The sequence below is a fragment of the Ursus maritimus genome, unplaced genomic scaffold, assembly GCF_017311325.1.
Source record: "Ursus maritimus isolate PB19 unplaced genomic scaffold, ASM1731132v1 scaffold_20, whole genome shotgun sequence".
NCBI classification, from domain to species: Eukaryota; Metazoa; Chordata; class Mammalia; order Carnivora; family Ursidae; genus Ursus; species Ursus maritimus.
The window spans coordinates 35114549-35128069 of NW_024424453.1; the positions used below are offsets into that span (position 1 = coordinate 35114549).

Consider the following 13521-nt stretch of genomic DNA (forward strand, 5'->3'; position numbering starts at 1 on the left):
AGATTGGATAGCAAGGGGAACTGTAATGAAGGGGCAGTGAAGTCAGTGTTGACACTTGCTGTAGAGGAAGACCTGCTATAGAATAACTTCATTCATTCATCCATTCATTCATTCTTCATTCATCAAACATTTTTAAATACATCTTATGCCAGATACTTTAAATAAGACATTGGATAAGATAGCTTTAAGATAATCAACATTTAAACGCTCGGTGGTGCAAGAGACAGAGAGATAAACTAAAAAACAGAAAGTAATATAATGGTGAAATGATTGAGATAATAATTGTGATAATTAACATTTATTCTTTCAACAAATATTTCCATGTCTGCAATGTGCCAGAGACCATGTTAGTCACTGGGAATAGAATGATGAGGAAATGGTGGTCACTGCCCTAGTCAATTTCTTTGTCTTTTCTCATTTACCCCTCACAATTGTTCTGTGAAATGTATGTTATAATTCCCATGAGATTCAGGAGAGATAAGTAACTTACTTAAAAGCACAGAAGTAAAACTAGGTCAGATTATACACAACTGATATACAACAGCTGTTGTGAAAGCAAAATGACTCCATTTTAAGGGGCATCCAAATTAGGCGGGAGTAGAACGTGGGTATGTGTGTGTTAGTCATGCTAAGGAAGTTTAAAAAGCGCTTTCCAGGAAGTGAGGATAGTATGATCAAAGTCACAGTCTCTTGAAGAGCACTGCATGTTTTGGGGACTTCTAGGAATTTTGTTTTCCTTGAACAAAAAATTTGAGTATGATGAGAAATGCATCATGAGGAGATAAGCTGAACTCAGAACATAGACCTCTGACTTTACCCTCTAGGCAGCGTGAGGAGTGACATGATGGATTTACCTTTTAATGAGATCATGCTAGCTGGAGTGTCAAGAATGACTGAGGTAGAGAAACCTCGAAGTAAGGAGACCACTTAGCAGGCGTTGCAGGAGTTCACAGAAGACATGGAAAAGACCCAAACTAGGACATTGATTAGATGGAAAAATGAGAAATTCTTTAGGATATACTTAGGAGATAAAATAAGGGCCGAAAGATTTTATGGAGATTGGGACTAAGATATAAGAAGGGGACACTTGGGTGGCTCAGTCCGTGAGCATCTGACTCTTGACTTTGGCTCAGGTCATGATCTCTGGGTCTTGGGATCGAACCCTGTGTCAGGCTCTGCACTCTTGTCCCTCTCCCTCTGCTCCTACCCCCACCATCCCCACTCTCTCTCTTTCTCTCTCAGATAAATAAATAAATAAATCTTAAAAAAAAAAATAAAAAAGAAAAGAAAAGAAGAAGAAGGAGGAGGATGTCTCCCTGGGGACTTACTTAATGATGGGTACAAAAGTTTGTGTGGGAGAAATATTCAAAGTGTAATATAAAGCCTACAGTTGAATTTTGTCAGAAGCTTAGAGGAGAGGCTTTGGTTTCATATAAACATTTGAAAAGTATTCTCATAGAGGAGATATTTCAGATAAGACAGTAATTGAGATGAAAATATTTAGTAATCTAGTTTATGGAATCTTGAAGAACACTGGACTATGAAGACAAATCGAAGGAAAGGATTTTTTAATGAACATTAAACATTCAACAGGTAAGGGTCTTTTTTTCCAAGACAAGAAAGTTTGCTGTCTTAGAAATTTATGGAGTAGAGAGTTTTAAGAAAGAATTAATTGGCAGAGTCAAATGCAGGAAAAAAAAATCAGGAATATATGGGCTGAAAATGTCCATAAGTTTAGACAACTAGGTCATCAATGACTTCAATAAGAGACACCTTGGTAGAATGGCTGAAGAAAAATCCAGATTATAAATGGTTGATGAGGAAATGAGGAGGTAAGAAAGTAGTCATGGTCATTATAGGCTAATTTTCAGGAAATTTGCATGTGAAAGATACGTGAAAGATTACATAGATCAAGGAAGGGTATTTATTAGGATCAGAGAATCTGGAATAGTTATAGGTCTAGAGAATAAACCAGTAGAGAAGTAAATATAAAAAATATATATATAGGAGAGAAGGGCTTGACAAATGGAACAGTTCTGGAAGTCAGCTATGAAAAATTATGGGGGTTATGTGATACTTTACAGAGAACACTTAATCTTCTGGCAGAAAAGGAAAGATGGTAGGACGAATGAAGTTATAAAATCACTGGCAGGGGCACCTGGGTGGCTCAGTTGGTTAAGTGCCTGCCTTCAGCTCAGGTCATGATCCCAGGGTCCTGGGATCAAGCCCCCCGCCCCCCCAAGCTTCCCTGCTCAGCAGGGAGCCTGCTTCTCCCTCTGGCTCTGCCTGCTGCTCCCCCTACTTGTGTGTTTTCTCTTTCTGTCAGATAAATAAATAAAATCTTTAATAAATAAATGAATAAATAAATAAAATAAAATCACTGGCAGATGAGGGAACATGAAATTGAGGGTGTTCACCATTAAGGACTACTGAAACTGGGGCAGCAGTGTTTTGCAAGAGGCCTGAGCAGAAAGTTGAAAACTGTGGATAAGCACTAAAGGACATAATGTTAAGTCCCCTGTGACAAAATATTTCCAAGGTAAGGGAAAGATAGTTAGATTAAATAAATAAACAAATAAGCAAATATTATCTCCAGTTTTCACTGTCCATGTTCCGGAAGAGGCTCACATTCACTGAATGGCAAAGTGGTCTGGATTATACTCTTGACTGTGTGACTTGACTACCGTGAAAATTTACCAAGAGTTGAGGATGCTATTAGATGAATCCTCGTACCTCTAGGAATCAGCTATCCAATTACTTTGTAGTGACCTAAGTTTCCAAGGTGAGAGTCTGTACAGGAGAGCCTCAAATAATAATAATATCCTTTTTTATTTTTTAGAGTTTATAGAGCTCTTACTCTAATTTAGACACCGTCCTATGTATTTTACATTATTAACTCATTTAATTATCACAAAGTCCAAGGTAGGGTAGTAGTAGTATTTCTCATTTGTGGATGAGGGTTTGCATAGGGCTTCCAAAGTTCTCCGTCTTATAAGTGAGGAAGACCATATGCAGAACTGGTCAATGAGCTTATCTAAATCTCTCCTCCAAGCTAATATTTCCCTTGCCCTAAATCACCACAGGGCCAGGTGCCAGGCAGCTACAGACCACCCCTGTAGCCTGAAGCCCACCGCAACTATTCAAACTAGCCAATCTTAAACTCTGCCCTGCTTTGTCTTTCCCACAGAAACCCCAGTAAAGGCTGTGGTTTAAGAGCTCCCCTCACTCCTGCTCCTGTTTCCTGACTAAAATCTAGTGTTTCCTCCGTGGCTCTGCATAGTGAGTCATGTCTCTCATTTCTCGGGGAATTGTAAGTAACATTGAACTTCTCTTTCGATGGCATTGGCCTCTCTGTTGTCACCTTTATAATTTAAGACTGGGCACAAAACAAACTGTATTTTACCACCCTTTTCAAATTCAGATCGTCATGTGACTCATTTTAACCATTAAGTTGTGAGCAGAGGTTTTAAAACACAGTGCGTGTTCTGTCAGATTATCTTTTTCTTATCAAGGAAAACACATTTTGAGCAGAGCTTCCATCAGTCTGGACCCTAGTAATGAGCAGAGGCATGTGCTAAGTCACGCAGGAAATGTAGAGTGAGCAAGAACTAGCATTGCTGTAATAAGCCGTGAGATTGTATATTTTTACTGAAGCATTATCTGGATTATCCTGACTGTGATCATAACTTTGGAGGTCTTTGCCAGAATATTCCAGTTTCTATATACATTCAGTGTATTTTGGGAACGGGGTCAGTAGCCATACCACCAGAATCCAGTTTAGTTGGACATCACAGCAGGACAACTCGGGAGCATTTGTAAAAGAAATGAATGAACTTGATTTTCCTTCTGAGCTTCTAAAGTCACTTATATTTAGAAGGAAAAACTCAGGAGCCATAGGTTGTGACGGGTTGTTAATACATGAATGTGTTCTGAGTTAATAAGACCATACATTGTAACAGTCAATGATATTTATTGTGTATAAAGAACTTTGAATTAGGTGTTAGAAAACAACAACCAAAAAAGAGAAACAGATGATCGTAATAATCCCTTGTATCCTATGCCACACATTACCTGTTTGAAAGATTTTTCATAAATATTTTCTTCTATTCAGTGAAGAAGGCGGGGAAAGTATTATCCCAGTTTTACGGATGAGGAAGTGTTAAGTCACAAAGACTAAATGACTTTCCCAAGGTCGGGACAAAGTCACAAAGGGGATCAGAGCTCGACACAAAACTAAAACACAACACTTCTGAGTAGACACTCTTTTTTACCAGACTATAAATTAAAATAGCTACTTTTCCTGAAGGCTAAAATTCTTGTTGCCAAAAAAAGTTTAACAATGTTTTCAAAGCCTATAGTCAAATACATAAACATCAATGAAGCATTTGTTTGTGTCATGGTATTGAATGAATGCTATGATTACAAAATGGACATGAAGAAGACCTAAAACCATCAAACAGATATGGGGGTAGGTGGGTGGTTTCTGAAGCCCCTTTTCAATCGTACCCAGACTGAAAAGGCAGCATGAAATGTTGAGATGTTGGTTTGAAACCTCAGGGGTTCCCCAGGTAAAAATCTTAAATGGGTCCTGTATGCAGAAGGCAAGGAGAGAGGGAAGAAAAAGGCAGGCCACTTCAGATTGGTAGGTGGCAGGTTTGACAAGCAAGGGAATATACATACTAGGCTTGTCTTGAGTATCTGCACGAGTAGATGTCGGCATATAACCACCAGAATCTTAAAAGTTTATATAAAGGCCGCAGCTGTGGCTTAAAGGCTTGCTTTCTCTAGTCTGTGTCCTTGAAAAATGGCTCTAAGCCATGGGAAAGGTAGGCAGAAAGTACTTTACAAGAATAGGGGAAAAGGTGAGGAGCCTTTGATCAGAGGTCAGCTCTGGGGTCAATCAGTGGTCACATCCTCTCTGTGACCTCCACCAACAGGAGAGAATAAACATGAAAGAAACCAGCAACAATTGCCATTTACACATGGCTTTAGTTCTCAAGTAATTTCAATGTATATTTTTACACTTGTGTCTTAACATTTCCCCTATAAAGAATTACTGACTTGGGCCCAGATCTTGTACCCCGAAATCCTAAACTGTTACGGAAATATTTAGAATAGGTGAAATTAGATTTTTAAATCTAATTTTGGAATACTACTGTAAGGCAACCTTCTTTGAAAATTGAAATACTCACAACTGATGTGGAGGTTTTAACACATGGACCTCTGTTCCCTCCCATCCAATCTGGATTCTGTGCCTGCTTTAGTTCTGGCAGTTTCTGGACCAGGTCTTAGGAAACTGGTACTCCTAATTCCTGTCTCTTGGGATACTCCCTCAGAGAAGGCCTGAATCCCAAGACCAGAGTGGTCTTAAGAAACACTCCTTCTTGGGGCATCTGGGTGGCTCAGTCCCTTAAGCAACTGCCTTCAGCTCAGGTCATGATCCCAGGGTCCTGGGATCCAGAGGAGCCCCATGTCTGGCTCCCTGCTTAGGGGAGAGTCTGCTTCACCCTCTCCCTCTGTCCCTCCCCGCCCTTGTGCTCCTGCTCTCTCTCTCTCTCAAATGAATAAATTCTCTCTTTCTCAAATGAATAAATAAAATCTTGAAAAGAAGAGAAAAGAAAAGAAAAGAAAAGGAAAAGAAAAGAAAAGAGAAAAGAAAGCCTCCTTCTCGGTGGGGATATAAGCCTGTAAGAGGTGGTGCAAGTCCTCTACTACAGACCAGTAAGATTCAACAGGATCTCAGACTTAGATATTTTAGGGCAGGAATCTTGTCCTGTCTAACACAGTTACTCGCACATAGTAGGTACCGGGGAAGCGACTAAGACAGACAGTGATAAATGCTGGATTTCTTTTGCCATAAAACCTAGGCTTTCTTTGGGGTTGCCATTCTTAAGTCCCTCTCGTTGCTTGTTTCTTACAAGTGATTTCATGCATCTGGCAACGTACATCAAGCCCACGAGGCAATAGTTTTTACACACAGACACAGCCCTACAGTGCAAATTTTATGAACCCGAATCCTAGTTTACACCTAATGTATTTCATGCTGAACTTCAAACCACTAGCTGCGAGGCGTTTTTCAGGCTTTTATAGTCACAGCAGCAGTCTGGGTTTTCTAGGACGCAATGCACCGCCCAAACAGAAGCAGGGGCTCCCTCTTCTTTCTCTCTCTACTTCGCCCAAGAGAGAGCCAACAGAGCCACCCGCAGTTGTCTCGGCGCGCCGCGTGGGGGACACCGCCCACGTGAGCTCGGTTTCCGCACAGCTGGCTCGGGACGGAAGGATGGGGGGAGGGCGGGAGCGGCCGAGTAGGCGGGCGAGGAGTCCAGCTGGGCGGGAGACCACCCGCCAAAGGCCTGACCTTTTTGGTCTGCGGCCCCGCGCCGCCCACTCAGGAATCCCCTTCTCTGCCCCTCGCCCCCCGCCCCGCTAGCTGCACGCGGCGGCCGGATCTTCTTGAATTTCAACACAAAGGGAATCCTCGGCCGCAGGAAGTGCATCACGAAGAAAGAGGGACTGGGGGCGGGGAGAGGGGGATGCTTCCCTCCCTCTCTACACCCCCGCCCTCCCGGAGCCCTGGGCAGCCGTGACGAAACCCTCAGGGTCCCCCCTTCGCCCCAGGAGCCGGGAGAATTCAAACAAGGAGCCCCTCCCTCTCCCCCCTCCCTGCAACCCCCTGCCCGCTACCAACAGTGGCGGGTGCCAAGCGCTCTCAGCTCCCACCACGCCCGAGCTCCCAGGCGGCGGGGACTCGAGCTGCCCCTCGCGAGGCTCACACACCTGTTCGCTTCCCCCCTCCTTTCCTTCCGGGTGCGCCAGCACCTGGGCTTACGTTTGTTTTTCTGCCCCTAGGCTCTCAACTTTTCCTTCCACACCTCCTTCCCTTCCTGGGTTTTTTGTAGAATCCCAGCGCGGGTGTCCTCCTCCACGTCCCGCAGGGCTGTGCCCGAGGCTTGGGCCAGGCTTTCCTTGGCAGAATGTTGGCGGACCGGGAGTCCGCGCGTGAGCAAAGGGTAGAAAGGCAGGGAGAGACCACTTTCGTTTTCCATGACACCTGCAGTTCCAGGGACTCGGCCAGGCTTTCCACCCCGAGGTTCCAGTCTCGGAGGAAGCCTCGCCATTGGGCGGGGGTGTGGGGTTGTTGGGTGGTGGAGAGGAGGCGGGCTAGGCTAATTGGTGTTGAAGCCGTTTTTACAAGGCAACCTTACAGGTTTTACTTACATTGTATTTTGCAAATCAATAAAAACAAAACTTTTCTGGCAATGTTTATTTACATTTCACGAGAGTGAGAAACCATCCATTGTCCATAAAACAACAACAACAACAACAACAACAACAAACAACTCTTATTTTCTTTTACTTTAGAATGGCTTGAGAAGACCAATGGCAATTTGGAGTGAGGGGCCGAAACACCCCTTTTTCAGCCCAAGAGGAGAGGTGGAAAAACCCGGGAGCTTTGGACTAGTTTTTAAGCTGAAAGACCCGGGTGACTGGGGAGGGGGCCGTGCAACTAACTCGAAGCTGCCCTGCTCCAGTCTCAGGCACTCGCAGTGTCAGGTGTGCCGGAAGGGGGCCAGCTCCCCCTGGGGCGCCCAGCTGTCTCAGCTCACTGGGACACCACTGGAGGGGACTGTCCCCTCCCAAGCTCCTGGCTGAGGCCGGGTACCTGCTCCAACCTGTCTCCTCCCCTTCTCCAGTACCACACCCACGGGACTCCGGTCTCCCCGGGAGAGGGACGGAGCGGGAACAAAGGGGTCTTTGTTCACTGGCTCCTGGGGGGTGGGAGTCGCGCTCGCGCGCGTTTCCCTGCGCCCCTTGGAAACGGGGAGGCTCAGCGCCGTCCGGCCTCGCCCTGAGGCGAGCGCCGTCCTCCGCGACCCCAGCGCCTGAGGTCAGGGCGCGGCGCCCCGGGCCACGGCCGGCTATTTCCCGGCGGGCGGGGTGGGGGGCGAGGCGGCGCTCGGCGGGCACTGCCGCCCGCTGAGGGACGGTGGGGGGGTTTCGGCAGCTGGCGAGGTGGAGGGGGCGGGAGAGGGAGCCTGCGCCGGGCTGAGCCTGGAGGTGCGGGGCGGGCTCGCCGAGCGCTCGCCGAGAGGCTCCAGCCAGAGCAGCGGCGTCTGGAACGCGCTCCCTCTCTCCTTCCATCCTCCTCCCCCTGATCGGCCCCAGCACCGCGCCAGGTCCCCCTCCGCTGCAGTCAGCACGCTCCCCTTCTCCTTTCTTGGCGCTTTCCTCTTGAGCCATCCTTCTGGACAAACTTTGATGGAGAATTTCACACCACGCTGGAAAAATGCCGGTTATGAAAGGATTACTGGCGCCCCAGAACACCTTCCTCGACACCATCGCCACCCGTTTTGACGGAACACGTAAGTCTTGCACTTAGACGAGTTGTATGGTATTTTCCGAGAATGGTTTTTCACGTATAAATTACTTTCTGTCCCACCTTCTTTTTTCCACCAGCGGAGTGAAATTCCTTACGTTTTTGCAAAGGTGTCTTTTGTGCGCAGAAATTTCCTTCCACCCAGGGTTCGGTGTTGTACTAATACTTTGGATTGGTGTAGTTGGTCCCCTTGACTTCCTGGGTTTGTGAGAGCTCGAAAAGAGCCTGAAGGAAGACTGACGCCCGTGTTCAGTATGGGACCCGTATTTGGGTGCCTCTTTATGAAATTTTTTTAAAAAATTAATTTTATGAGGTGAAAGTGGGAATGTCCATGTTAGTGAATTGCCACCTTATCTTTCTAGAGTTTCAAGGCTGTCTAGATTATAGGGTGAGTTTGGAATGTTATGCTTACATGGAGCATAATTCCTTGAGGTTTTTCGGATAGGCATGGTTTCCCATCAGAGTTTAAGAAATGCAAACTAGAATCAGGATTGCCAAGTGTAAGCTTTCTGTAGAATTCTAAGCGTTGCGAGTTTATCAGAATCTCGATTCCTGCTTTTAAGCTAGGTACCTCTCAATCCTGAAATGATCCTAACACTCTAGGAGAGAATGTTGGGGAGGGAGGAGCTGGGAATTATAAAGGCTGATCTGAGCATATGAGAAAGTTTGGACATATTTTTTTGAGCCCGAGTATTATTGGACTTTTAGTTTGTTTCAGCTATAGTTGAAAACAAGGGTACGGTGTTGTGTGGATGCTTGGAGATTGTTCCTAATCACCTGCAAGTTTTTCTCTTTCAGGACCACGGTCAGGTCCCCATTCCTTCCCAGGCTTCTCAGGCTTTCTTCATGAGCCCGTGGTCTTTCCAACAGGCTTAGGAGTCTGTACTTTCACCCTAACAAATGCTCTCAGTTGGTTTCACTATGAACATCCCCACCTTCCTCCTAGCTTATGTTGCTTCTGTGTGCTATCTTTCCTTTTTCTGCCTCTTACACAAAACTCAGGAACTCATTCTAAAGGCTTTTCTGAGGTATAATTATTTTTTACTATGAGGGTATATTTCATGGAGCTGACATGAGAAAGCACATCTAATTCTATTTCCACTCCAGTAGTCTATATACACATGCCTATTACGGTAGGAAAAAAGTCCTGGCTTTGTGCTTTAAGAGTAGTTGGAAAAGTTTACATGGGAGGGAAATGAAGAATTTATTTGATTTTCTTCAATTTTTTTTTTTTTTTTTTTGATGTCCACCCTACTCAGGGTAAAAGGTGTGGACATTCTTACAGTGTTTTTAACTTTTGCTTTAGCCATTCTCTCCCCTTTTGTATTCTACATGTATCAGACGGTATTGGTGAAGTGCAGTGCAATGTGTCTTCTTTGGATAAGAGAAAATATTGTAATAAAACTTACAGTCCCTGCCACTGCCATTACCTCCACCACCCGAAGAGCACACAAAATCACCACTGCTTTCTTTAGCCATGTGTGAATGTGGGTACTAGTAATTATTACCTTAGAAACTGATTAGTTTCATGTACATGTTTCTTCTTGAAGTTGCAGATTTAAACCCCAAAGGCTCTCAACATGGATCCCAAAAGCATCTATTGAAAATGAGGTTACTGGTATTTGCTTATCTCATTGTTATTTAAAGTTGAATGGAGTGTGAAGTGTGGTGAATCATCCCAGCATAGCCTTGAGAATTACTGCAGCAATGTATTTAGATATCAGTTACTAATGAGAGGGGCTTTGGATCATCAAAATGAGATACCTTTGTCTCTTTATGTCACTGTAACATTTGATGACCAGAAGGCATGTAGATGGGAGTACTAGTGAATGGCTCCTTTTAAAAAACCTAAGCATTAATGTTAATAAAATGGAAGATTAGAAATTTTAAATTCTAATTTGGGAAGACCATCATTACCTAACAGCATTTAGAAAATGAAAACCAAAAATAAAGACCAAAACCTAAAACTGTTGGAGAATATGTTTGGTCTGTGCTCCACAGGGTTTAGGGGATTCCTGTAGGGAATCACTTTGTATGAAATCAGCTGAAAATTGGTGAAACAAATTTTGAAATGTGGAGTAACATAAAGGTTTACTTTGGGAAGACTTTTTTTTATTTTAAACAACATCTAATGAATACCCCTTGTCCCAACAAACCCCACTCCAGGAAAGAAGATTATATTTTCTCATTTACTTCTTTTTTGAATTGCAGGATGACTTGAATAATCTGAAACTTAAAAAAAATACTTTAAAGAAAGTTTTAGCCTCAAATTTTGTTGTATCTAGAATCATGGGCGTACCATTTCCCTGGCTAAGTTTTTTTATCTTATTGTGCTATCTTTTCTGTGTTGACAAAATTTAAATATAATTATTTCCCTGAACCTCTTCCTATGATCATCCTTCTTTCTCTTGATTTTTTATAGTATTAATTTCTTATGCAAGATGAAACTATTTGCAAGTTTTAAATTTGCCAAATTGCCACCCACCCAATTAAAAACTCTGTAGAAAGTGAATGATGTTATTATACTCAAAATGTAATATGTTTACTTGGTACATTGCCTTATTTGTTACGTATACTTCATAGTTATCTTAGTTTCTTATTTTATTTTATATTGGTTAATCCTGATGAAAAAATAAGAGAATAAACAGTAGCCCAGGCAAACCACCTTGCTAACTTAACCACCATGCAATATTATTAGCCTTACTGACTTAATGTTGTAATGGAAAATAATAAAACTTAAAACATCATTCAAAATTTCTCCTAAGGAAAAAAAATAAGCATACAATAATAAAAGCTTATAACATAATCTTACTAATTTATCAGTTGAAATATTATCACAGGGCAACATAAAAGAAGTTAATAATGTATTTTATCACCTGGTGACACTTTATTGTTTTATATAATAGTTATTCCTTTTAATATTTAAGAAGTGAGCTCCTTGTTAGGATTAAAAGACAATTGTGGACCATTAATTAGAATTTGTTTTCATATCCAATGTAATTTTTAAAAACTATTGGAAAATATAAATCTTTTTATATAAAACTACCCTAAAATACATTTCCTTCTGAAATGTGTTCTCTCCTGGTTTGTGTTTAATTGCAGTGCAATGAGACTGAGAAAACGAAGAACCTTGCAAACATTGAATATGTATGCCCTATTTCGGATGAAAAAGTAATGCCAATGAATTTTTTTAACTCATTACATGTAGCCACACTTCTCACTGGCAACACTCTTAGACAGACACACACACACACACACACACACACACCAAGTGTTAACGTCATGACCGTATCTAGCTCACTTTTCCTACATGTTTTTTTTAAATATGTTTAATGTATTAAAAAAATCTTTTCTGAGTAGACTTTTGTGTTAAGCACATGAATATTAATCTGGACAAAGAGGAAGTATAGTAAAGAACACATAAGTACATATTTTAAAAAATAGTTTTTAGTACTAAATATTTGTCATGGGGTACCACTTGAGAAAAACAGATTTCTTTTTTTTTTTTTTTTTTTTTTTGAGGATATAAAACTTTCAGAGGGAAATGTCCATTTCCAAACATAATGGTATATTAACCTACATTTTCATAGCTGTATATTTGCCTACATTTTCCAGTCATATCAAAATTTGGCCAGAATACATCTCCTTTGGGGTTAGTCAGACAAGATTGAAGGTTTAAAGGAAGTTTGTAGCCCAGCGGACTCTATCAAGGAGATTCCAGTCAAAGTATTCAGAATAACAGTAGTTTAGAAACTCATTCATATTTGCATATATTTTACGTACTCTTGTATAGCCAGTTTAAAATGGTCCAAGGAAATTTGTTAAAATTGAAATACTTCCTTTACAGACACAACTGCATTGGTTTTTCTTTTCATCTTTCCTTTCTTCTTTTTTCTCATCTTCCCTTTCATACAAGGAACATATAGCTCTTAACGTTACAATCTTAGAGAGGAGAAAGGGGGAAGAATAAGGTGGGACAGTGGAGATCTTCCTAAGTCTTTGCTGGGTTGTAGTTTGGAGAATACCAGCAGAGGCATTTAGCCAGTAAAAAAGAATGAGCTCCATTATGTATGGGTCTGTCTATAAAAGGCTATTACATGAAAACATTCAAGGAAATAGTTAGCATTCTAGAGATATCTCTCCCCAAATAGAAGTTTATAAAGATTCTTTAAAAAAATTTTTTATCTGCTAGTTAGTCTCTTTTATTCTTAATGTTTAGGGAGATAGTTCCTTATGAGTTTTCTTTTTCTGTGTAGTAAATTACCACAAACTTTGTGGCTTATTATCTAACATTTTCTGCAGGCCAGACATGGAGGTAAGGATTAGGTGGGTCCTCTGCTCAGGGTCTCACAAGGCTGCAAACAAATCCTTAGCTGGGGCTATGGTCTTTGCTGAGGCTATGGTCTTTGCTGAGGCTTGAGGCCCTCATCGAAGGTCATGTAGTTGTTAGCAGAATTTAATTCCTTGTGGTTTTATGATTGAGGTCTCTATTGTCTTGCTAACTGTCAGCCAGGGACTTTTCTCAGCAAGTAGCAGCTGCCCTCAGGTTGTTGCCACACGTTCTCTCTTAGAGGCGCTCTCACAACTGAGAGGTTCGCCTCTTCCAGGGCAGCAGGAGGGTTTGTCTTTTAAGAGTTTGCCTAAGTCAGGCCCACCCAGGATAATCTCTGTTTTGATTAACTCACAGTCAACTGATTATGGATCTTAATCACATCTCTAAAATCATCTGTTCTGCCCACACTCAAGAGAAAAGGATTAGACAAGGTGTATACACAAGGAGTTGGGAATCTTGGGGGCCATCTTGAAACTCTCTCTACAGTTGCTATCTGCTGTTGTATTATCTTACAAAACCCAATGTTCTCACATTTGTTCTTTTTTTTTTTTTTTAAAGATTTTATTTATTTATTTGAGACAGAGAGACAGAGAGAGAGAGAGTGAGAGAAAGCATGAGTGGGAAGGAGAAGGAGAAGCAGGGAGCCCGATGCTGGGCTCAGTCCCAGGACCCCGGGATCATGACCCGAGTCGAAGGCAGACACCTAACCAACTGCGCCACCCAGGCACCCCTCACATTTGTTCTTCTAAAAAGTAGATTTTTTAAGCACACCCTGCAGTTCTGTATGCATGAAACCCTGCTGAGTTTACAC

The 13521-nt window shown here is 42.3% G+C and overlaps 1 protein-coding gene across 1 annotated transcript in view; it reads left to right on the plus strand.

The window, feature by feature from the left end:
• Positions 1-8104: 8104 nt before the first annotated feature.
• The window catches only part of KCNH8 (potassium voltage-gated channel subfamily H member 8), a 360674-nt gene continuing 355257 nt past the window's right edge, over positions 8105-13521 (plus strand). The window contains exon 1 of the mRNA XM_008709154.2: positions 8105-8363. Coding sequence (XP_008707376.2) covers positions 8288-8363 — 76 coding nt within the window. The 5' untranslated portion in view covers positions 8105-8287. The remainder of the gene's footprint in view (positions 8364-13521) is intronic.